Source organism: Taurulus bubalis (assembly GCF_910589615.1).
Source record: "Taurulus bubalis genome assembly, chromosome: 4".
NCBI classification, from domain to species: domain Eukaryota; kingdom Metazoa; phylum Chordata; class Actinopteri; order Perciformes; family Cottidae; genus Taurulus; species Taurulus bubalis.
Window position 1 is genome coordinate 22,089,501 of NC_136592.1, and position 25,356 is coordinate 22,114,856.

General features: G+C 41.6%; 1 protein-coding gene across 16 annotated transcripts in view; it reads left to right on the forward strand.

Annotated features, from left to right (window-relative positions):
* Positions 1-398: 398 nt before the first annotated feature.
* Positions 399-25,356, forward strand: part of celf6 (CUGBP Elav-like family member 6) — a gene marked incomplete at both ends in the record, with an annotated part of 117,733 nt that continues 92,775 nt past the window's right edge. For 11 of the 16 annotated variants that reach the window (XM_079217238.1, XM_079217241.1, XM_079217252.1 and 8 more), the window contains 2 exons: positions 493-648; positions 9,430-9,512. In XM_079217238.1, the coding sequence (XP_079073364.1) occupies positions 504-648; positions 9,430-9,512 (228 nt within the window). Of the gene's footprint in view, positions 649-9,429; positions 9,513-25,356 lie in introns of all 16 variants that reach the window. The other 5 variants (XM_079217245.1, XM_079217248.1, XM_079217237.1 and 2 more) reach the window with 1 other exon arrangement.

Here is a 25,356-nt window from a genome sequence, read left to right on the forward strand (position 1 = left end):
CATTCATATTCTGCCCTGTGGAATGTCAGTCCTCCTGCTCTCTCATTGGTCTGGCCCGCGCTCATTATGGTGGGCGTGGTCGGTTCATAAGAGTACGAGTTGACGTCACAGTTAGAAGGGGGTGTTTGGGGGCGGGTTGCTTAAAATATGAAAACACATAAAGCATAAGAAAGAAAAAATACGGCTGATTCCAAACGAGGGGGGGGGGCGTAAAAGAAGTAGAGTGAGTAGAGAGGGAAAACCGGAGGAGTCGGGAGACGGTTTAACAGGGGGGGGAGTGTGCAGCTGACTACGGAGAGAGAGAGAGAGAGAGAGAGAGAGAGAGAGAGAGAGAGAGAGAGAGAGAGAGAGAGAGAGAGAGAGAGAGAGAGCGCAGCTCGCCGGCCCATTGAGGAAAGATGGCTACAGTCACTGCAAACGGAGTGCTGCAAGAGAATGGATTCAGCACCACGAACAGCGCCGGCAGGATGAACGGGCTTACTATCGGCCAGAACACCATTCCAATGAAGGACCACGACGCCATCAAGCTTTTCATCGGGCAGATTCCCAGAAACCTGGAGGAAAAAGACCTGAAACCCCTGTTTGAGGAATTCGGAAAGATATACGAACTCACTGTACTGAAAGACAGATTCACGGGAATGCATAAAGGTTGGTTATTTCGGTGTCTTTACTTTTGTGTTCCTTTACACATCAGAAGGAGCGAGAGAGAGGGAGAGAGCGAGAGAGAAAGAGAGAGAGAGCGGGAGGGAGAAAGAGAGAGACAAATTAAAGAGCGTCCCAATTCAGTTGTGGGGCAGAGAGCATGAAAAGTGTGTTAATTTGCAGATGTTTGGGACGGAGAGGGAGCCCCATAGACACACACACACACACACACACACACACACACACACACACACACACACACACACACACACACACACACACGCACACATATATCTAAGGCGTAAGAGGGAGAACACGTGGACGTGAATTGAGAGTGGAGGGTTAATTGTTACAGCGTCCAGCCAATCCACGTGAATACTACAGCTGAAAACGCCTTTGTGTGTTTACATTGACTCTCATGTGATGGAGCATCCCCGTTTAAGGGGGCGGGACAGGCAAGTGCTTGATGCTGTGTTATTTCTGCAGCAATATCTACACAACTAAAGAAGACAACAACAAAATAAAATCCGTCTGTTCTGCATCACAGATCCATTTCCAGTATGTTGTCGGAGATAAATAAATGCTTTCAGGAGAGCGGAAAGTGCAAACCATTATCAGGCAATCAGCATCCGTGATTCACGTGGTGCTGGCATGCTGCTTTGACCTTTTACCCGGCTAATATGTCGCCTACTTTTCGGACGTCATTATCTGTGGAAAATAGTATTTACACGGCAGCTGTATTGTAAAACCGCTCCGTGGGCGGGTTGCAGTCAGGAAGTACAAAGCGGGATAATAGTAGAGGCTGAGATCCAGCATGCGTCGTCTCTCTTCTCTCTTGTTCCGTTCTCACCCCCGCTGTCCCCCTCATTGTCCAAAACAAGCGGGATCAGTATTCACGTAGTAATTAGTCACGGATCGATCAATTATAATGATAGTTATAACGGTGAATGCCAGTGTGCGGTTTGGGTGGGAGAGTAATGTCACACATACAATACAGGTCCAAAATTCAAAGTCCGAGTCTGGTTTAAGCACAACTTATTGCTGTTTACATGTAATGTAGAAACAAATATTATAAAACAAACCACATTTTGAAAGGCATTAGCTTTATTCTATTTTGCATTCCGATGTTTATCTGTGTTTTTTATTACAAGCCATGAACTGCACCAGCTATTCCAATGTCTTATTCTATGGTGGTCAGGGGAAATCAAATAACCATTCAACATTAATAATACAAGTGAGTATTATCACTATTATTTTTTATAATTTAAGACATTTCAGGCCTTTGTTTGGTAATGTTTTAAACATTTATTTTATTGGAATGGAAATACAAAATAAGGTCACACTTCCAGCACGATCCAAGTCGTCATGAGCAGGCAGTCCTACAGTTTATTATCAGCTAAAGTACAAGATTAGTATTGCACTGTCACTGCTTGTTTGAATTTATAGGTTGTGTAGATAGTTGTTAATTATGTTGTGCATTTTAGATACAATTTTAAAGCCCAAACACACACACACACACGTAGATTTTAAATCACAATCAGTTTACTCTCAGTTAAAATAATCCATTCACAAGGCAGGCACATTATGTATGCCATGTTAGTCAGTGGCTTTCATGATCTTATTGATCAGTGCAAGTGAAGTTTGGGAGAAACCAGCAAGGGTTCAGCATTGCTTTGTTGTGTGTGCAGCCCTAAAGGTCTCCATGCACCACCTGTCCGCCGGCCACAAGTCGACGATGCTCAACCTCCTCCACTTGCCGTTGTTCCTCTTTGGAGCCCAGTGATCGATTAAAACAATATTTCTGATGTTCGTGTTGTTTACGCCTGTCCTCAACCATCCCTGAATGTCAACACTCTGGAGGATGGTTGCCTCCAGAAGGATAATCCTGTTCCAAAGCCAGACTGTATGCCCGTTCAAATCATCCCCCGCCAAGGCCACTCTGATGTATGCATTATGCCCACTTCATCCAGCATGACATTCAAAGTCACTTTGGGAGCACAAGCGTGCACTTTTAATAAGATTTCACCAATGCATTATATGGATGAGTTTTTCTTATTGGCCACTTACCTAAACCATGTTCATGTCTCATGCATCAATGTTTGATACCTGTAGACCGAAGCAAGAAAGAACTAGAGTTAGAAAATGGGATTAGTATCGTGAACAAAACAGTGTATCATGTGCTGTGTCACTCAAGGAGAGCGGTTTAAAACACTGAATGGATGCCCATTCTGAAACCGAGAAAAGCTTTTGCAGGGTAATTGAAGGTACATGTATTACTTAACTGTAAAAGTACTTGGGTTTCTTCTAACTGAATTCTATTGTAAACAACACATCAAGGTCAGCACAGCAGTCTCTAGACTCTTAACTTTTCTATTAACACTAATTAATTAGATTAATCTGACAAGCAATCCCATCTCAAAGCCCACTTACTGGCTATTGTCCGCAGCTTACACAGACTTCATCAATGTAAAATGTAATTGTTTCAGAAGAAAAGGTATATAAAACTACCAAAATCATACACAAGTCCACTTTAACAAAATTGAATGACAATACAAAACATTATGAATAGTGTTATGAATAAATTATAAAACTGTGTTTAACATTTTCCTCCTCATTTAGCTGTGGAAATCCATTGGAATATAAAACCTAAACTCCAAAGATTTTTTTATTTTTTGTATTTGTGTTAAGTTTTACATTCATAGGAATGGAATATAGGTATGGAATATATATAATATGGAATATAATATAAAAAAGTATGTTTTATTTTGTCACCAGAAAATCTGAATCATTGTGTTTTCGTTACCTTAGTATGAGTCTTTATATCTACATACAGAGCAGGTCCTCTTCACTGAGTTACAATATGTGATTTATAGACAAAGCTAGTAACCAGGTGGAAACCTTGAGTTCTGAAAAGTGAAGCTGATGCGGAAGTGCCTTAACGTGCATTCTTTCAAATGACCAGAAGGGGGTGACTCCTCTGGTTGCAAAAGGAAGTCAGATTGTATGGAAATCTACGAGAAAATGACCCCTCTTCTAACTTTACTAATTATATATATTAATATATTGGACTTACATTCATCAGATCAGTAAATAAACAACAGTTTTTTCAATACATTTGCTAAATCAATTTATAGGGTGATACTGTGGTGTGTTTAGTTTGTTTTTGCTTGGGCCAAGGGCCAAATAAAAATCGTTATTGCAGGTTTTAAAGAAGAGGGAAGTCATTTTCAGCTTCCTGGTCCATCACATCAATACAGTGAAACATTATGTTTGCTCAAAACACCAATTTGTGAAAAACACACCGACTCTATAAGTGTTAGCATTACACTGACATTGAATTATCCAGTGGACTGTATTTTTACAGTTTAAGACATTATGCTTCTCATCCAAAACGTTTCATGATTTCAATTTGTCGGGGGCGAGGCCTTGACATTTTAACCTCTCTGGGTTGCTCACTTCATGATGTATAGAAGGGTTTAGACAGATGTTTGCGTCACAAGAAATCTCACTATCTGCCACCCACTATAAATCACTCAGATGAGTGTAAAACATCTTTACAACTTCACAACTAACATTCCAGTGGATAGTTTCTTTTGAGCCTGATGTTGTACTGCCTGGATGAATACATTGACAAATGTTACACAAGTTGTGTAACTATCATCAAGATAGACAGTCAGTTAGATAGCGGTTTTAAAAGTGTGTTTGTTCTCAAAAAAGGCATAATATGCCAATGGGTATTGGCAAGCTATTATGTCGAATTCCTGGGAGGCTCCCAAACTTGTAACATTGTCACAAATTCAATCCACATTTTTATCATAAATAGTACCACAAACATTTTTCCCAGCAGAGTTAATAGAATATAATCAGCTTGGCGCCACAATCCCTAAAAACATAAAGTTCATAAATATTGAGTGCAGTGCCATAAATTTAGCCTGACTGCTATTTTAAAATCCCTCTTTGAGCTTAGTTTGTGGTTGAGAGAGATTTGATTTGTTTCGGATAGGTGATGTATATGGCTGTTGGCATCAGTTAGTAAACCGTGCCTAATGGATGATTTGCAGCACTACCATTTTTCACAGCCTGAGTCCTGTGACAAAGAATTGCACCATAATTATGGAGTTAAGGGCAGATCAAAATATGTCATGTTTGTTCATGACTAATTCATGTGGAATGTACTGCATCACTTTGAACAGATGTTTTGTGCTTTGTGAATTCTTACTTTGGGCATTTCAGGGTTCTCCAGGGATTCATCTGAATATCTGGGGAATTTTGTATTTTTATATTTTCCTGTTCACTTCAGTGGATTAGTGTTGCTGTATGCGGATGTCTATTCAGAAGGCGATTATATCCTTACCGTAGTTGTTAGACACTCTGGTTTTTAATGTCGATTTGATAGTTTGTGTGTCGTCAGGGAGCGTTATGCAGCATGTGTGATGACTTGACACTATTGGCGTGCACGGCGCTCGTCAGTGTGTTGTGCAGCCAGGTCGTGCTGTTTAACATCCATCATTTCGCTGAGCACTACATTATCATAATACTTAGTGTCAGTGCCAGAACGCATGCATTGTTCAGACATGCTGAATGTTAGTGGGGGGCAAATCTTTTGCTTGAGTAGCGTTATCTATCAATCCGTCTCTGATGCTGAGAGCAGGGACTCTGGGCTGCACCACACAGCCAGGAGGAAGAGATACAAAGAGATGTTAAATATCCTCATCCATTCTCCTCTCCTCGGTAGGTCCATGCAGTGTAATTGGCTATAAATAGCCTGCCAAATTGACATAAAAGCCTCAGTAGGGCACTAATATCTAATTGCAAATGAGACATAGAATGGAACAACAAATCCTTGAAAGTGTCTTTTCAATTCGTAGACAGTTTTGTGGTACTCTGTGAAATTCAATTCTGTTGCTTTAAAAATATATAGTTTTGAGACTTTAAGTAACAGCCACAAGGGGTTACAGATCCACGCCTGTATTGGGTTTTATCCACAGTATTAGCGTTGTAGAGGAAGTGTTGGACAGTGATTGACAGTTTGCATAAGTTGAGTGACAGGTGTAGCGTAAGTCTACAGATGACCCTTTTGATCATTAGAAAGAGGGCTGTGTGTGAAGCAGACAGCTAACCGCTCAGAACAGCCCGCTCCGAATGTAGATCGACTGAAAGATGCTCGGCAGGTAATAGTGTGGTTAACACAGAAACATGAAGCGGTTGATGAATCCTCACATCGTATTTGTCTCAGTACCCATGAGAGGGTCAGGCTGTCACATTCAGCAGCATCCAGTTGTTTTACATAATTTATTTTGCGCCTGTATCTTCTTTGGAAATGAATTTGCATTATTTTCCCACTTTAATGAACATTCTTAGATGAGACACATGTGAGGAGACTGGAGGAGAGCAAATTGCTCATGATTCATGAATTCACTGCTAATGAATTGAAATTTTATACAAATTTGTTCTGGAGTTATTTCAATTACAGCTACCTGATGCCTTAAAAAAAACACAATTTACTCTTAAATGCCTGGATGCATGCAATTGTGAGCACACACTAATTTCCATTTTAAAACAAACTTTTAGAAGAAGCGTTACAGGGGGGAGGAAAGTTATTTAAGTAATTACACGAAACGTGTCTTGCAAACGCAAATACACATTTCAGATTTCCCGCTTTCTCTTTGAACTAGTTTAAAGGGTTTACTTTTTCATTTGTCTTCAATATAATGTGTTGAACTTTTGCCCTTTACTGAAATTATGGTGTGGTAAATTGTCTTTGATTACTAAAATATTAATTTCACCCCACTTAATCACAGGAAGCCACCAGTCCTGTTGCCACCATCAGAGCCATGTTCTCCTACTTTTCGTCTTCCCATTTAATGTCTTTGGTTGACGATTTCAATTCAAACTTTAATTCACAAAGGAAGGTTTAAACGTTATCAGAGTTATTTACTTATTTTATCTTTTCACGTTTTCCTTTTTACTTAAAATAATCTTCACTTTACATTTCTGCTAAATACTTACAAGGCTTAAAAGACTTGTGTCAGTTCCTAAAGTTATGCAACACATCCCAGTGAACATCATTTCAGCTTTTTTTGTCAAAGTTTGTGTTTTGTGATATCGTGTGCAGACAGTTTAAATCAGTTTGCACTTTCTGCTGCATTACCACTGAACAATGCAAGTGGTATGTTTTTGAAAGCTCCATTTGTATGATTGCACATACGACGAAGAGGACAACAATGTGGGATTACCTGCAAGTATGACATTAATTCCATGCCAATTAGTCAATTTTACATTTTAAGCTGACAGCCCTAACCTGCTACCAGCTGCTACATCCTTGTTACCACCCCTCAAACTGTATCATTGTGTCTCTCCTCATGTTCTCCAAGTAGAATGCTCATCTGTTCCACAACTGGCTTTCTCAGTCGCAGAGTCCTTTGGGTTTAAGGTATCCCCTGAGCCAGCACTGCTGGATATGAAGCTTTCCTAAAGCCCCGCCGGTTTTCCAATACCCAGAGGAAGCCGAGGCAGCCATGCAGCAGGCCTGGATATCAAAGGCACTGCACAAAAAGAAGTCCAGTTTAACAAATAATTTAAACCAATAGTATCGAAAGCCATTTTTCTGTAAGCAAGTGGGGAGAGATCGCTTCACTTGTTTCAGATGCAGTTTAACTTGCTTTAAGCATGCGTCTGGAAAAACTCAACAGAGGTCCAGTTTTCGGATCTCAAGTATTTACATCGTTTAATCAAGCTCCACACTATACAAGTACCACATTACAATGCAGTATGGTGTACAAGTTCTGCTTTCAAGTTTTGTTTCAAAATTACCAACGTTTTTGTAGTAGTAGTATAAAATTGAATTATTGATGCATGCATTTAAGATGTACAATAACAGTTTTACTGAATCAAAAATACTTTCATGAAAAGAAAATGATCAAATAAAACTTCAATGCTCAACTTTGTTTGCCAGAGTTCTGGTTGGGACATTTTTATGTCATTCAGTATATCATGTGATGAAATCTTGCCAACGTATTTATTACACTTGGTAATATGCAGTTCAGCGAACCGGTGAAAAACACCAAAAATGCTCGGGCACTGGAAGAGCAGCCACAGCCTACAATTCCCATAAGCCTTTGCTAAGACGTGCCCCCCAAGGAGGCCTCGGCTCATGTCCCACAGTTTTGTAATGTCACAAAGGATGAAGAGTGTTTCCCCAGGCTCCCAAACTTTTCTGCTTTGTTGTGTGGCATGCTGTTTCATCAGTGTCGTTTAGGCGATTTTTCCTCTAACCACCTAGTTGTGGAGGTGGGTGAAGGTTGTCGTGAAAGGGAGCTCTCTTGGCCGGGAGCCAGAGTGTGTTGCTGGGTTTTGGGGGCGATGGGTGCTATGTGCTGCATGCAGGGTATCATCAGTATGTCTGAGTGTGTGTGTGTCTCGTTTCTCCCATGGGAATCCTTGGCAGCAGGTGTGACATGCAGTAATGGGAAATTATGCTGCACAGTGCAAAACCTCTTCTGAACGGGGTCACCCACTGTCAGTTCTGCCAAGAGCATAACAGAGCAACCACTCACCCTTTAATGAAAGCTGTCACATTTTTGTAAAGGAATTATTTATTGATGCATATTCATTCTGTTTTCTGGAATTTTCAAACTTAAAGGAAAGTCTCCAGAGATGTGTGGGGGCACAGTTTTAGCGTATCACCAGAGGATGTTAATAATTTAGCAGCTATTTCCTCCTGTGGCCAGTTCAATAACTCAGAAATCATTCATAAGACATAATGCATATTTTTTTAGTCGTGAAATGAAAACAATAATGCCCTGTCTGCAGGAGACTAAGCATCATCACTCCCGATTTAAATGTAATCTTCAGGAACACACCTGTTTTTACACCTGTATGTTGAACATTTTTCTTTTTAGTTTTGCTTGGTTCATTTCATTTTATTAAATGGGAAAACAACAACAAAAATACAAACAATATAGCAAACATGTTCTTGTCATAAGCAGTGTATATATGCATACACAATTCAGTAAATGTAATCTTAAGAGGTTGTCATATTTTAAAAAGAAATGTGTATCTTATTGTAATTTTATTTCTCAACACAGCATGTTATTTTCTCCGAGGCTATAAAGCTATTAACTTCAGAGAGACACATTCCAATTGTCAGCGCAGTATATGAATTCCATTTTAATCTAATACATGTTTTTGGAAATAGCTTGTACGGTCTTATAGTATGGCTTGCGTAGATTGGAATTACTTGACAAATCACAAAACTCTGCGTCCATTTGGAAGGTTACAAGGTGGTTTTCTGAAGTCGACTGTAAGGATGCCAAATCTCTGAACAAACGCCAATGGAGAGATGTTACACTGGCTTTCTTGCTTTACATGGTGCATTCAAAATGAACTTTTATGGTAGAGCCAATAAAAAGCAAGATCTGTGTTTAAAAATACACTGCAGTCTAAACGGGGTAACATAAAGATGGAGAAAGCTTACTTTTTTTTAATCTCTTATATGTCTTGTGCTCTTAGCTTTCACAATCGGTATTTTTACATTTTAGACATTGTATTTGATGGGAGCTGAATGCTAAAATCCCTAGATCATCAAAATGATGTTTTGGATATCATGTGCTGTGGTCTACTATAAAGCCCTTACTTAGCATCCAACAAAACACAACATACCACATACTCTTTCTTTAAAGAATACAATATGGTCTCTGACACTTTAACCGTTTTTCTTGTTTTTGTCATAAATGGTGGTTCATTGTGGATTAAACCCATCTCTCTCCTGTCTCCCTGATACTCTAGGATGTGCCTTTCTAACATACTGTGCCAGAGAGTCAGCACTGAAGGCCCAGAGCGCCCTCCATGAACAGAAGACTCTGCCAGGGGTAAGTGCCCCCAATCTGCCCTCTGTCATAGGCTAAAGCCCCTGGGGCAGCCAGCCTGGCATGGGATCCTTTATTAACATAGGGATTATATCACACTTGCACGCACACACACACGCACCCGCACATATGTGCACACGTCGAGGCACATGGGGACACGGTATACATTAACACGCACATTCAGGCAGACACACACGGATATGAAAACAGATGGAAAGAGTCCCGACTTTCTCAGCCTCTTTTTCTTGCTCGCTATCAGAACCAGTCTTTCTTGATCACTCACCCACACACACACACACACACACACACACACACACACACACACACACACACACACACACTAAAGGATTGTGAGTGGCCTATCTCACCTTGCAGTGTCTTATTACACTAATCACCCCAGCGGAGATATTTGATAAGAGCTCCTTCATAACAGCCTGTGCCGTCCTTCCCCTGTCCTCTCACAATATGGCTGCTGCAGACACTAATTGCCTTAAGGAATCTCACTCTCATTATCACATATAATCAAACAGTAAGTATAAACAATCATTTTTACCATGTATACCACCATCTGGTGTTTTTTGTTTTAATTCTCTCCCGTTTAAAAAAATACATATTTTTCCTGTTTTCTATCGGTTGCCTTTGGCGGACGGGTAACTTTTTCAATTAAAATAATGGCCTCTTCAAACAACACAGGTAAAGCCTACCCAGTAGTGGGCTCTTAAGCTCACCCAGGAGGAGACCCTCAATCTGGGATCAGCATGAGCTTGTGGTGTGTATCTGTACTTGATGTGTGTGAAGGGGATTCAACTCTCACATCAGGGGAATTATCGAGGTGTGATTGAATTACGCCCGCGGTCCCTAAGAACGTGAAAGTGCTCTAGTGCCCGTGCCCAGCCCCAACCCAACCCCCCCCCCCCCCCACACACACACACACACACACACACACACACACACACACACACACACACACACTTCTTTTCACCGTGAACCAAGACACCCTCCCAGGTTGGGGCTTTAATCAGAGCCTCGGGATATCCATCTAAATCTCTGGGGAGGGAGAAAGGTACAGAGAGACAGAAGAAGACAAGAGGGAAGGGACAGGAAGTAGGAGAGGAAGAAAGTAGGTAAAGGGATTGGTTTATGGGCCAAAGGTGGTTGATGGACTTGGGCTTTATAGTATTCCTCACTGTTGGGTTAATCAGCTGTTTTCACTTCACTTCATTTCATAGGTACTTCACTGAATGTTATGCACACAGGTACACTCCGAAGAAAGAGTCCCTGGGTGACCGAGATCCCTGGCTCGTTACTGCCTCCCACAGCTTCATAATGAGATGATTGTCACGATGGTCCTGGCTAGGTGTTCCTGTCTTTATTGCTCTCATGGAGGAAGATTCCTGTTTGTATTCTATCTATAAAGAGGTTAATGGCATGTTCTGTGGGGTTTTGGGTAAACAATTCCCCAGTACATCTCACAGCGAGGGGTCAGTCCTGCAATCTCAGACTGAGCACCGCCTGCATACAGAGGGCTAATGAAGATGTGCTTTCTTTCTGCGTGTGTGTGGGTGTCGATGCGTGTATGACACAGGCACACACAGAGAGAGAGAGAGAGAGAGAGAGAGAGGGAAGAATAGATGGAGAGAACACCAGAAGAGTTGGAGGGAAACAGGGACAGACCGAAAGAAGGGACACTTCTTGACAAGCCTCATTGTCACTGTTATGGCTTGATGCTTCGTCGTATAATGCTGCCCTTTCGGTGGCTACTCCAAACAGTTTGCAGAGATGATTGTGCAGTCAGACTGTGGCGGTGTCAAGTCTTTCTCTCACCAGATGATACCTGAAAGAAAAAAGTAATTGTTGGACGAACAAAATAATACTAAAACGCTGCCTGAAAAGATTATTTGCCGCAGGTGAATCACATTTTCAAAAGCAACTCTATATATGTCACGGGGAGTGTTGATAGCTAAGAGATCAAACAGTACAGTTTCATCATGTTTATCCAGCATGAAATTATTGTATGGCTTCCTCACTTCGACATTGTGTCAATACACTTTTCGACAAAGCAGCACAGAGAATGCTGTATTTTACGCAAACCTTTGATCCAGAATACACTATTTTGCAACGGTAAATTATTGTACTTGAACATACTGATGGAAGAATCAAAATGATGGGGAAAGCTGAAGTTTAGTTTGCTGAAACCCAGAGACAAGTTAAAGCACTATGATAATGCCTTTGGCATCATTCATACAGGATGAATATAAGCTGCATATAATAAAGGCCTGCCCTTTTGGCCTAAGGGGTTGGAGTGTGCAGACAGGTGAAGCAGAGGATGTGAACACCCCATGTCTTTTGATAAAACATAACACTGTGAAATATGTAAGGAATAAAAACTGCTGTGAATCACCAATTACCTTCTCTTCCAGTGTGTCTACCTGCATAAATATACTAATTACAATCCACTAACAGTACATGAATACAGACTAAAAAACATTGTTATGTTGGCATCACTGATTATGCCTTAAAATGTTTAGAGCTACATTTTTAAGAAACAACAAAAAAAGTCCACTTAGTAGAGATTGTCTATTGAACTGAACCCAGATCGTCACAGTCGAAGGAACATGTACACAGGAAAAACTCATTTTGTACACAGGGAAAAGTAACTTTTGCAGAGTTACTATTATTTTTCTCTAAAGTAATATTTCATCATTTTGGAGCGTAATTACATGCCGCAGCCAGTAGAGTAGGAGCAAATATTCAGAATGAAATCTGTTGGAGTAAAACAGCGTGACCACGCCCACTACGAGTAAAACATACTCTAACTTATTAACTCTGAGGCAAGAGTAGAGTTTACTCTATTTAGATTGGGACCAAATGTTATATTTTTTTGAGTATTTTTTTTTCTCCAATTTAAGTCATATTTACTTAGACAAGTGTACTGTGTACATGCCCAGCTTTATAAGGATCTCAATCAAAATGCTGTCTTTCTACTCCTTCATGTAGTACTTTCATTGTTACAAAGTGTCACTTTTACTGATATTTTCATATCACAACACAGTGTGTGCATTTCACCAAAGCAGCAGACTAAAGGCTTAACAGTGTGACAGCGAGGAGGTAGATATATCTGTGTGTGTGGTCTCAGCAGGGAGCCACAACTCTTACATCATCTCCAGATTGGCTGTGAATCTTACATTTTTCTATAACTCACATTCCTTTATTCATACTAAGTCTCGTACTGCAGTCACAGCATTCAACTTGCCACCAGAGAATCTGGCTCTGTGTGTTGTGGCTGAGGCAAGCAGTGTTTACATTGTTTGATTAATTGCATGTAAAGAGCATAATGAGCTCTTGATGTCCCGTGCTCCCGATCCTGCTGCTACAGTTTGTACAGTAAATGTAATCAGAGATTCAGCCCCTTGCCCTTGGTGAGCTAGTGCTGTTGTGTTTATGTGCACATGCAGCATATCCCCTGATGTAGGGCAGCATGTCACTGCATGAGGACAGGTTAGGTCATGCCTGTGAATGATTTCCTCCACGATATGATTAATTCGTAGGACACTCACACATTGACTTCCGCCAAAGAATAGTTTGTGAACTAGGCACTAACATTTCCTTTCCACATCAATACAATTTGTGTAGATCCAGGTAAGTTGTTGATATATAAACTCTATGTAAATCATGGAACTTTCTTTGCAACATTATCTGGCAACAAAAACACTGAGAAAGTATGAATTATTTTTGCTGTTAAAGCACCAAAATGTTTTTAGTTTTTTTTTACAACTGTGTGCCTCCCAACATGCCGCCATTGGAGCCTGGAACCTTCAAATGAATCCTGCCTTTTCCTTACAGGGCCACACTACTTTCTCCTCTTATGCCAATTAGCTCCTGGTGTTCGCATGTAACAAGCATGCTAATTGGGTACTACTGAAGCCCAAAAGCCAATTAAGTCTCTCATTTACTGGTGCTCTCTTCCTCCCCTCCCCCAATGCCTTCTCCTGCCTAATCATCTTTTTGCCACTTTCATTGCCCCACCCTCTTTTTTCCACACGTTCTCTGTGGAATGTGCTGAGTTTCAGCTGGCACCCCAACCTCATATGTGTCATTTATGGAGAGCATTCTCTGAAGGGATCGACATTCTTTGGTTTCTAAGTGAGAGTACCAGCAGCACCTGACCCATGTATTGATGACGAAGCAGCCAAGCGCAACAGTGAAGAAGATAGGAGAGGAAAAAAGTGACCAACTCCTACTTTTCTTAAGTGTTTCACTTCATATTTGAAAGGGTGAGCTTGAAGATATCAGCTTCCACCAAATTGAGTAGCAAAAGGTTTGGGTTTCTCAAATTTGTTTCATCTCCTTCTTCGTCTTCTTCAGTGCATGAAAAGTGCAGAAAATTGACTTCAGTGTGTGTCACACAAAAATGGGTCAGGGGAATATTGTGCAATACTGGTATTATGTGTCAGTAAGCACACTGACATGGCCCAATGCATCCATGTTCTTCACACTCTCCCTCCATCATACCACAGATGTGGCCACCATAGACCTGTCACATGCCTCTGTTTGTGACTCAGTCAGTGTACGCTGAGAATAAGCAATCAGCATGTTTCCCATTTTACTGCCCTAAAATCACACATGCCTTCGATCGTGAGTATCAATACAAACCAAAGTTGAACTCATGTAATTGTTTTCCAAGTTCATTGCTTGATTTTAGTTGTTATTAAACCAGAATTGTTTTCACGGAAATGTGACTTCTTAAGGGAATTTATGAGGCGCTAAGAGATGCAAGCTAACAATGATGTTAAATGATTGATTCAGTAGTAAGGGCTTTGTGGGGAGTATTCCAGGTGAGAGTTGTGTGTGTTAGGCGTCAGGGTGTCTTAAGAGGACACACTGAGCCCCTTTCCAGCGGGTCCACTCCTGGACATGCTGCAGTTTAAACTAATTACTCAGGCCACACAGGGCCTTTACCCATTCTTTTAAGGGACAAATTGTGTTCTGTTGCCGATCAATTTGTCCTCCGTGCCAGATTTGTCAGCCTCCAGTGCCCCTGAGCAGTTGCCATTATGAAGAAGAAAAAAAGAAGGCCTGGGCACTGGACGTGAGACCTCTGTTAAGGCTCCCGCTGCTCTCCTCATCATCAATTATGTCTATATCATTTTCTTTCTGCTGCCCGCTTTAGAAAAGAAATTAAAAAGGGCCATTGTTTTTCTAATCCCCTTGGGATGAAAGCATTTACTACGCTGCTGCACGGTGCACGGCCATCCTGCCGATTAGGGAGTGAATGGAATCACAATCGAGGGATGCACTCGGCATTGTCTCCTATTATGCGGCTGGTGGTCCTGAATATTGTGCAAAAATTAATTTTGTTCCATCTGATGGGATTTTCAACCTTGGAGAGCGCGAAATGTTAATCCTGGCAGGCAGGCGGGTGAACATCGTGGAACGCCTGGCTTTTTTACTGGTCAATGTGGACAGGGCGAAAACATAGTTGATAGTGAGAGAGCCCTTAACCAGCCCATAAAGATGGGAGGCCAGAGGCACCGGACAAATGAGCAGGAGAGATGGTGCTTTTTGAAGGCTGCAGGGCAGGAGAGTTTGGGTGTTCAGAGGAAGAGAACAGCCAGGCCCATTTGTCCTCTTGATCTTCAACATATACTGCAATACAGTATAACAGGCTTGTCACATCACCAAAACCCAAGTATTTGTTCATCCTTCCCCTCATCAGTGGTAGTCTGTATAGGGATCATTTTAGGAAGGACGACTTCTGGAAATGAGCAAATATTGTGAGGAAGTAAATACATAATTCAATGTTGTTTCTTTACATACAGACTCAGATATGTTACATATATGTATTCTGTGCTCAAATAAAATGCCTGAAAGCAACAGGTGAATATTTAAAAGCACAATGACAAGAATTAAAAACAAGATGAACAAACAATTTAAAATGATCAATAGAGTAATTGACAAAATGATAAATCCTTTGTGATTGCGTGGATTAATTTATCCACTTCTTTAGCTGTAATGAGGCAGAACTGGTAAATGTTGGGACAGCATTGTTAACATTGCTGCTTCATTGGGGAAGAGGAGAAGGCTGAGAAATAGCGGAGAAAGATGGAAATGAGGCCCGTGTGCTGTCATACCTCCAAGAATGATGCTTTTACTCTTTTACTCGGGTTGGATTGTTGCTGTCTCTTAGTTAGGCTGCACGCTGGAATATGACATTTCCCAAACCAATTAAAAATCGAACTTTCCGTTGGATCCAGATCAGGCTGTCTGGCAATAACAATCGGGTAGAAATACAAATAACAAACCAAAAAGTAGGCAGAATCTTTTCTTCTAAATCATCAAAAAAGGCTGTGGATTTGGCTAATTAACTTTCCATTCCACTCAAATTTGAGAAAATCATTTTGAGAAGATGAAGGCTTAAATCTACCTTCAAAGTTGTGTAATATTCAAAGGATGCCTCCATCTAGTTTCAGACAATGTGATGTCTCAATAGAAACAGGTGTTGGGACCCTACAACTATTTGGTAATAATAATAAAAAAAAAAAAAGTATTCTACTAAGACAGCTGCATGGAAAAAGGAAACATTGTCTAGTTCTTACTTTTCTTTCTTGTTCCCCCTGCTAGTTCCCCCCCTTTCCTCTCTTTTTCGTCCCCCTCCTCCCTGTCAAGCAAGTTCACCAGACTCACAACTCATTTTGGCAATCATAGAAGGCATCCGGGCAATCTGCACATATTTGTTCAAAGACAAACCCAGAGGTGAAGACAACCTGTTGCTGCTGAGTTCAGCAAATCACAAATGAAAGAAAGAGCTAAGGAACAAGGAAGAAAGAGCGAAAAAAGGAAAGCGATGAACTGATGAGTCACCATGAGAAAGAAAGAGAAAGACATACAGACAGAGAAAGAGAGAGATGAAGATAGGTGGAGTGAGAATGAGAGAAAGAGAAAGAGAGAAAAAGAGAAAGGAAGAGAGAGAGAGAAATAATTGAGAGAAAAAGAGAGAGAGAGAGAGAGAGAGAGAGAGAGAGAGAGAGAGGAGATGCATTCTTGCATAATTAACACCCGAGCATCACCAGGACAAACTCCTCCATCAGCGTGTCCAAAGGATTAACTACGCCACGCTCCTCTTATCTCCCCCATTTCGTTTAAGAAAGAAAATGACCTTGTGCTTGTTTACATGCTGATTAAAGACAGGAGGGAGAGAAGGAGACAGCGAGAAAGTCAAACTGTAATCAGAAGAGTTTGTTAGGTGAAGTATTTTTGGTGGTGCACTCTCAGCAGAGACAGTGAGCAGTAGCCAGACTGTGTCACAGTAGCAACACAAAAAATGACAACCACCCGATGTAGCAGCAGCTAACGAGCAATGAGTGGGCTGGGACAAAAAGAGTGTGTGCGCGTGTGTGTGTGTTTGTGAATGTGGTGCGTGATCAAATACATGTTTGGTGTGTGGGTGGTTCCATTAGTTGCCTGTTTTATTGCACTGGGAACAACTGCTGTTTCTGGGGCTCCGATGAGTCAGTCAGTCTATACTAGAGGCTACTATCTCTGTGTGTGTGTGTGTGTGTGTGTGTGTGTGTGTGTGTGTGTGTGTGTGTGTGTGTGTGATGTGCATCTGAGTGCTCTAGTGTTTCTTTTCTTTTAAGAACCATGTTTGATTTTTAGACCTTTGAAGTTAGGTAATTTGTCAACAGAGCAGATTAGGGTTCCTTTTTGCTTTGGGATGAAGGCAGCTTGTTTTTTCATATATCAAGGCAGCTATGTTTACTATATATATTTATATATGTCATTTGTTGGGGAAATTGCCATGAAGAGCTGAGACTATGATTGAGACTCTCAAATCTCTTCATCTTGGTATTGCTACGGTAAGTGTTTCTCTATGTTAAGGCCACATTCCCCCCCCGCCCCCCTTTTCCCTCAAACGTTTTCTCTTTTGCTTTAGAACCAGGGGAAACTATGTTTTCATTTAGTAATGCACCTCTTTGTGCCATAAAACCCTAAAATCTCAGTCAGTGAGAAAGTACAGAAAAGAGGCATTAGATGGTGTCAATACTTTTGGCAATAATCCATCACCACCGATTAATTGATGTTCAAAACTGCATATAGCAGCATTATAATGAGAATATGGTAGAATAAAAGGTTATGTTATGTTAGGACATGTTTTCTCCCATGTTGAAAATTATTACAACAAGCAAAAACTGTTTGAATGAGCATCTAAGCATGTGAGCAATAGCGGCTGTAGCTCATGGGGATGAGTGGTTGTCCTGCAACCACAGGGTGGCTGGCTCGATCCCCAGTCTCCCCATAGTTTGCATGTCAAAGTGTTCCTGAGCAAGACACCTAACCCTAAATTGCTCCCCGGGCGCCTCACTAAGGGCAGCCCACTGCTCCTTAAAATACTAAGGATGGGTCAAATGCAGAGAATACATTTCATGTATGTAAAAGTATGTACTATGACAAATACAGTTTCTTCTTTTAAGCTATGTGATCATTTAATGTCCACACATTTAATGTATATAGTGAGACAATCTCAATATTATTTGCAGTCTCTCGCTCTCTCTCTGCTAAATCCTTATTGCTGTCATGCGTCTCCTTTCCTTGTGTCACTACAATAATGGTCCTTTATCCTCGGCAGACTCTGACTCACACAGACGGGAAAAGAAAGTTCACTGTGGGAAGAAAAACATCTGTGAAGTAGCGTTATGAACATACAGACTATGAATCACTAGTTTTTATCCATCTCTTTCTTACACTGTTTGTCCTGCATTTTTAAACGGCTTATTGGTCATCTACTGAGGACAATTTGAATTACAGCAATAAGAGATGGACCATTACTTGATGAACACATATTCAACATCTACCTTTTGTTGTATCATGCCTGGGTTCTCTATTGACAACATCAAAGAAACAAAGATATCTAAAAATCAAACTCAATTTACTAATTCATTCTTTTATTGTTAGCATAATGTGCAGTGTCACACACATTTTGTGGGGATGCTATTCTTTGGTCATCAGATTTAATTCATCCATATATACTCAATAATTGGACTTAAGATATTAGAACTAAATATATATATATATATATATATATATATATATATATATATATATATATATATATATATATATATATACATTGCCAACTAAGCGTCCGCAACAATGCCTTGAGCTAACATTACATTTCAAAATGGCATTCCCTTTATTTAAATCTATTTGGAAATACATTTTTCTAAGGCTTAATTTCCATATTGGTAACTCATTACACTTTAAGTGCAATTGTAAGTAAATAAGAGCCAGTAAAATACCATTTTCTCACCATTTGGTAGACAGAGGCGCAAGATGGCGATATAGAGGAGTGAAAGGTGAAATGGGGGTGCACCGGCCCCCGCTAGTTTCTGTTCAGTCAGACCCGCTACGGAAGAGGAAAGCTCTGACAGTGAGGTGTCGGAAATAGCACCAAGGCTAACACCTCACCTCTTGCTTATTAATTCACCGCTCTCATAGCCGCCTCCATATCACACACATGCCACAAACACACAAACAATGCACAGCTTAGTCACTTGTACAGGAGGCTGGTGTGCACATCTCTCACCTCAACACACACACACACACACACACACACACACACAAACAAACACACACACACACACACACACACACACACACACACACACACACACACACACACACACACACACACATTACATTGTCAGATCAATATTGCATTACTGCGGTATGTTCTCCTCTGAGAGGTTACAGTGATAGGTGAGGGGTGTGGGTAAAAAACCTGTCTGTACAGTGGCCAGGCACATAGGGCAGATCTGAGGAGACTTCACATCTCTGACAGCCATTTTCACCTCCTGGCTTCATCGGTGTCGCTCCCCACTCTCATCCACAGCTCTAGGGCCTATGATCATCTATACAGCAAGTGTAGGGTGTATAGAGTGGGTGTCTGTCTGAATGTCTTGGAATGTGAGCAAAATATTATGTTTGGGCTTTTAACTTCAGTTGCATGCCCTGTGCAAACTACAGGTGTTCAAACAATCTCCTGGAAACACAAAGCCTTTTTGTTCATTAAATGCATATGAATTTGAAGTTTCTTGTAACATTTACAAACCTGACACTACATCTACTTTTAGTTCAGTTGATGTCTTTCTATCTATGTTGCTTTTGATTAAGGTTAGGGTCAAAGTGTATGTGAGATTTAGTGGTCTTGCCTATATGCTTAAGTAAAAATGACTACAAAATATGATTTTGAACAAATTGCAGTTCTTCATTTATTCAAATGAGTAAAAATGTCCTGAGATCATGCCGATGTGTGGACGGGTAAAGTTCTACGCGTGTTTGTGAATATATATTCATGCATGCCGATGTAGGTTTGTGTGTGTGTGTGTTTGGTTCAGAAAGAGAGAAGTCCTTGGTGCCGACTAAAGCTCCAGCTTTTCCATTTAAACTGTATCATTAAAACGGGCAGACAGGCGAGGGAGACGGCCCTTCCACACCTCATAAAGTGTGAGTGCCATGCCAGGCGAAGTGCCACGCACTGCTGCGTTTACGGCAAGCCAAACGCACTTTTTTACACACCTTGTCCTCTCTCTCTTTCTCTCAAATCGCTTTCATGGCTATCTGTTTATATGATATTACTCACTCTCTGCTTTCCGACTTTTCTGTTTTGCCCGTGTTAAGTATTGACCGTCATTTCAACTGCCCCCTTTTTCCTGTCAAATTTTTTCCAACAAGGAGTTGGAGCGTAACATTGGAAGGGTATAATCAATGGAAAAGCACCACTTAGGGAGCCCATTTGATGCATACTGTAGGGCAGAGTTGATTCAAGGGTGTAGAATGAGTCAAGCCTCATTTCGTACACTCCCCAATTAGTCATCCAGCTTGTGCCCTCTATAACCCCCTTTTCTCAAGAAGCACCAGGCCAGACGGGCTCTAGTTTCACACTAAACTATGGATGAGTTCTTCTTTTTTTTTTTACCCTCTCACTCCCAGGGCTTTTTCTGCAAGAATATAGAGCCATATCTTTTTTTTTTACTTTTTACGATCTCCCCTCCCTTTCCTCCTGCTTCACACCTTTGCTTGGATAAGCCGAAGCAGACCCTCCTCTCCCTTAACCTCTGCCTCTCCTCTTCCACATCCTCCTTCACTACCTCTCCAACTTTTCCACCACAATAAATCTCTTCCCAAATCCCCCTTAAACCTGCATCAGCAGCTGTCCTTAAAACTCCATTATCTACAATTACTTCAGCATTTGGGGGCCAGAGCACACCTGCCCCCACATAAAAGTGCCCTTGCCTAAAAAATATTAAACCTGCCCAAAAGGGATTTGTTCTATTTTTTTCTCCCCCTTTGTCGTGCCTGCAGTGCAGCTGCCCTCATGGCAAGGCTTGTGAACCAAAAATGTCAGCAGTCTGGATTAGTGCTCCTGATTGGTTGTGTGGTTGTGTGACTGCGGGCTGTGTTTAGATGGGTGGGTTTCCTAGTATGATCACAGGTGGGAGTCCACTGGGCCTCCCTGATTGGAAAGCCGATGGGCAGGAGTGTGTGTCATTTGCATGACTGTCCTTGCTGTACTTTGTACATGCATATAACTGAGCAGCAGACGAAACATTAAGTAGTGCATACTTTGTGCAAAATGTAAATGTATACAGTATTACAGTAACGCATCCTACATGATGCAGTTTGGTACAGATCAAAAAGTTGCATTACATAGAGCATGATCAATATTAAAATTACTTTCCATTTCATCAAACTCTCCCTCATCAAAACATTGTTTTCAGCAATAAAACTATGTTTATCCATGTAGTGTCCTCATTAAACTTCGGATTACTGTGAAACATGATGATAGGTTGCAACAAGTCTAAAATACTTGTTCTTGGTTATTTGTCCTTCTTTCTTAATTTGTACAATTGACAATGAAAGCCAACGTTTCCGCTGGTAATCGCAAAAGAGCTTATATTTGCTGCAATGCTTGATACTGAATTACTGCTGCACTTTGGCTCTATTCCCTTGAGGAAAATGCTAATCAAAATCAAATTTCACCCTTGTTTTTTCTATGAGCTGGTACACGAACCGATGTGGTAATTAGCTGGTAAGGATGCTGCGTTTAGTGGTCAAACATGCTAATCAGGTTCTCACAAAGGAAGCCAATTTAAGTGCAGAAGTCCACGACCGATGCCAGTGTTGATGGCCTCCTCTAATGGTTCCTGAGTTTGCATGTGTACTTGTGTGTGCATGTGAGATGTGTGAAAGATGCTGCGGGCAGGGGGAGATGCGGTGCGCGTGTTGGTAACAGACATGTAGGGAAGGAAGGTTGGCGGAGGAGCGAGGGGAGGAGGGTGGTTGAGCAGACTCAGCTGTAGGTAGCCTGATCTGCTCTGATTGACAGTGATGGCAGATAAGGTGCTTGTGGAGAAGGGAGTGTGAGCAGAGCTGCGGGCAAAGATAAGGGCCAAGATTAGCACCCTGCCACGTCACACACAGAGAGACAGAGTCCAGCAGAAAGGGAAAAAGATTGAGATGTTGACATGGTAAGGTATTGGCTACAGTGAATACAATTCAACCAAAAGTAAAGGCTGAGTTTAGTGTGTGTGTGTGTGTGTGTGTGTGTGTGTGTGTGTGTGTGTGTGTGTGTGTGTTTGTGAGAGATTGTTCAACAGACCGTTTCACAGGTAGCATGCACACACCCTGTTGTGGAGACAACTCGGTGGGAGGGGGGGGGTTCAAGGAGGAGGGCCACTAATCAGCTCATAATCCAAGCGGCTGCCGTTTCCAAGGGAACGCTGCTGTACATTCATGCGTGGCAAACAGATACACTCTCTCACTTATTTCTGTCTCTCTCTCTTTATGTTTGTCTTCCACCCCTTTTGTCTTTCCCCTTTACTCTTTTTATCATCCTATTCCTCTTTCTTTAATCTCTTCAGTCATTTACTATCAATAAAGCCCCATTTCCCCCCTTTACCTATTCCTTCCCCTCACTTTTTCATTGTCTCTTTCTTCCCTTTTTTCCCCTTTATCTGAATACAGACTCCCTTTTTGCTCTCTTACTTTCTTCCCCTAACTCTCACCCTTCCCAATGTTCTCCTTCCCCTCCACCTGACCCATCAAAATAGCCCCTTATATCTCTCTCTCTCTCTCCTCTTTTTTTTTCACCTTTCCTGGTCAACATAACATCCATCTGCTCTTCCTTTACCCGTTCTATCTTTCACGTTCTTGTGCTTTACATTCTCTACTCCTGTCTCTTTAATTGTTTGCCCTCCTCCCATTTCCCTCCTGTAAACACAGACTAAATTTTCCCTCTCTTTTTCCAGCTTTCCACTTTTTAATTTCCGTTTTTCTCCCCCTCCTTTCCCCTCTCTTTTTATTTTCTCACTCCCTTCCTTTTTCCTCTAAACACTTTTGTCTTCACCCCTCCTCCCTACCATCATGCCAGGGGTCCAAGGTTGGTGTATTTGTGCAGTGATGTTGGAGGCCTTGATGATCACTCTCTAGGAGATGATTATGTGGTCAGGGCCCTGCAGCCTCCTATCCTGCCCCGCACTGCTGGAGCTGTGCTCTGCTTCTGTGTGTCTCACTGTGTGTGGATGGAAGTGCACAATACATGCATAGAAGATAATTTGCTTGTTTGTGTGTGGACACTTGTGTATGTGTGTGGGTCTTCATCTCATTAATCCTTTAATATAGGTTGCTGATAAATATGCATGTAAAGACTGTTGTATTACTTGCCATAAAAACACACACATCTCCCGCAGACCAAATCTTTAAAGAATGAATGCATATTTTATGTATTAAATATGTTTAATTTCACAGTTTGAGGATTTAAATATTGATGAACGGTGCTCATTTTGTACATAATTCTTTGAATAAGCTTTTGATGAACAAATCCCAGTCGAGTGTGTGTTGGTTTGTGTGCATGTGTGAGAGAAGCCTCCCTCTCTCTTTGTCTAAGTCTGTGTCGGCCACATGTCTTTCCCTCACCGTCTGTCTGCAAAAAAGCAGAGCTCTCCTCTGGAGTAGTGATGTAAATAACACAAAACTGTAAATAAACAACACACAACTGTAGCACTAGCTTTGATTGCTCCCTTCCTGCTATCTCTTTCCTCTCCTTTTCTCTCCTTTCTTTTGACCTCTACCTATTTTTCTTCCTCGCTTCTTCAGTCTCCCTTCAAGCAGCTGAGCCCCACCCCAAAAGCAAACCCAGATACCTGAAGCTCCTGGCATTTTGACTAGCAGCTATATTTTTTACCAGATCAGGCTGTCTGATTACTCTGGTGCAAATGTGAAAGAAGTGTCGGTCATGGTGTTCCCGCCAGCCGAATCACCTTCTATCTCTCCCCCTCACTGCGGGAGTGATGGCCTGACTGCGCTCATCGCTTTCACCTAGGAGCACAAGCACAGGTCGGGCTGCGCCTCCATTCCACAGAGACAATCGATTCCTTTCATAAAATAAAATGGTGGACATGAAAGGAGCTTGATAAATGACGGGCTATTTGGCCCTAATTGCAACTCTTTAAAATGTCTTGGTGATGATTTGAGCAAGCTTCGACTGAAGTTACTGAGATCAAAGCGAAGAGAGAAAGATTAAAACGCACTGGCTGGCTGCGTCTTAACTGCATGTCTCCGACTCGTGACCCCACAGGGCCTCGAGCTCAGAGGAACAGCCAATATTCTGCACCTTAGGGCCAAATAAATCAAAGTCTCCACAGAAAGTGTTACCTATCCATGAGTTACGCCGGCTCCTGGATCCTGTTGCAGTTTATCATCATCAACTTCAGCTTCATTATGGCTTACTAGCTCTGAATAAACATAGAAGGCTGTTAGCACACACATTTACTGATGACAGTCGAAAAGGAATATATAACCATTGAACACAAGCTGGAAACTCGTAACTCTCAAGCGTACAAGCTACTACACACATGCCAAAATAAAAAAAAAACATTAATAGAAACAGATGACAGTCAAACAAAAGGAGTATCGCTGGGAGAGTGAAGCACTGGGTAGCAAGGGGTGAGGAGGTATGTGTGGGTGTGTGTGGGGGGTGATAGAGATAAATGGGGTTAGATCAGAAGGAGCCATTAGGACGATGGAGGGGAGCAAGGAGAGCGGAGAAAAGAGGAGAGTGGGGAGCCGGTGCTGGTCTGCTCGGCATCCCCTGAGTCGACTCGGAGACGATGTTTAATCAGGCCTGTGAACCTACGAGACCGAGGTCACCCCGACACACTCATTAGACCTGATGGGAGCACTGTACCACGACAGATGAGTGCAGTCTTTACTCCGTTCATCCATCTCTCTCAAAATACACACATATAATCACCTTGATTCCCCACCCCTCCCCCCTCTCTCTTACCTCAAATGCCTCATCTCTTCAGCCTATTATTTGTGTGTGTGCATGTGCACTCAGGGACACACATTTACACATACGCATCACACACATACATTTTGGTTTGGCCTCCGCTTTGTGGTTTGGCAGATACACTGTATATAAGCAATAGCTGGGTGAGAGCCAGAGATCTCTCAAGGAAAAATGGGCCTCAAAATTGATAAAATGGACGAAAGGAAATGGCTTTGAAATGGATGGCAAAAGGCTTGTAGGAACAAATAAATACAAGGCTCTGAATGCTCCATTGGATTAATAGCAGTCAATTGTCCAAAAGCTTAATTCGCTCCCTTAAATACATTCATAAAAACTAATCGCGATGTTTAATCAATATGGTCTGCCACCTGGAAGTGACGCTTACTCCTCTCGGACCAAACAGGTTGGAGTCAGGGGAGTTGATAATGGTTGGATGGGGATGTTTGCTGAAGCTGAGCATACAGTTGTTCTGTATGCTTCCCCCACCTACAATAAGAA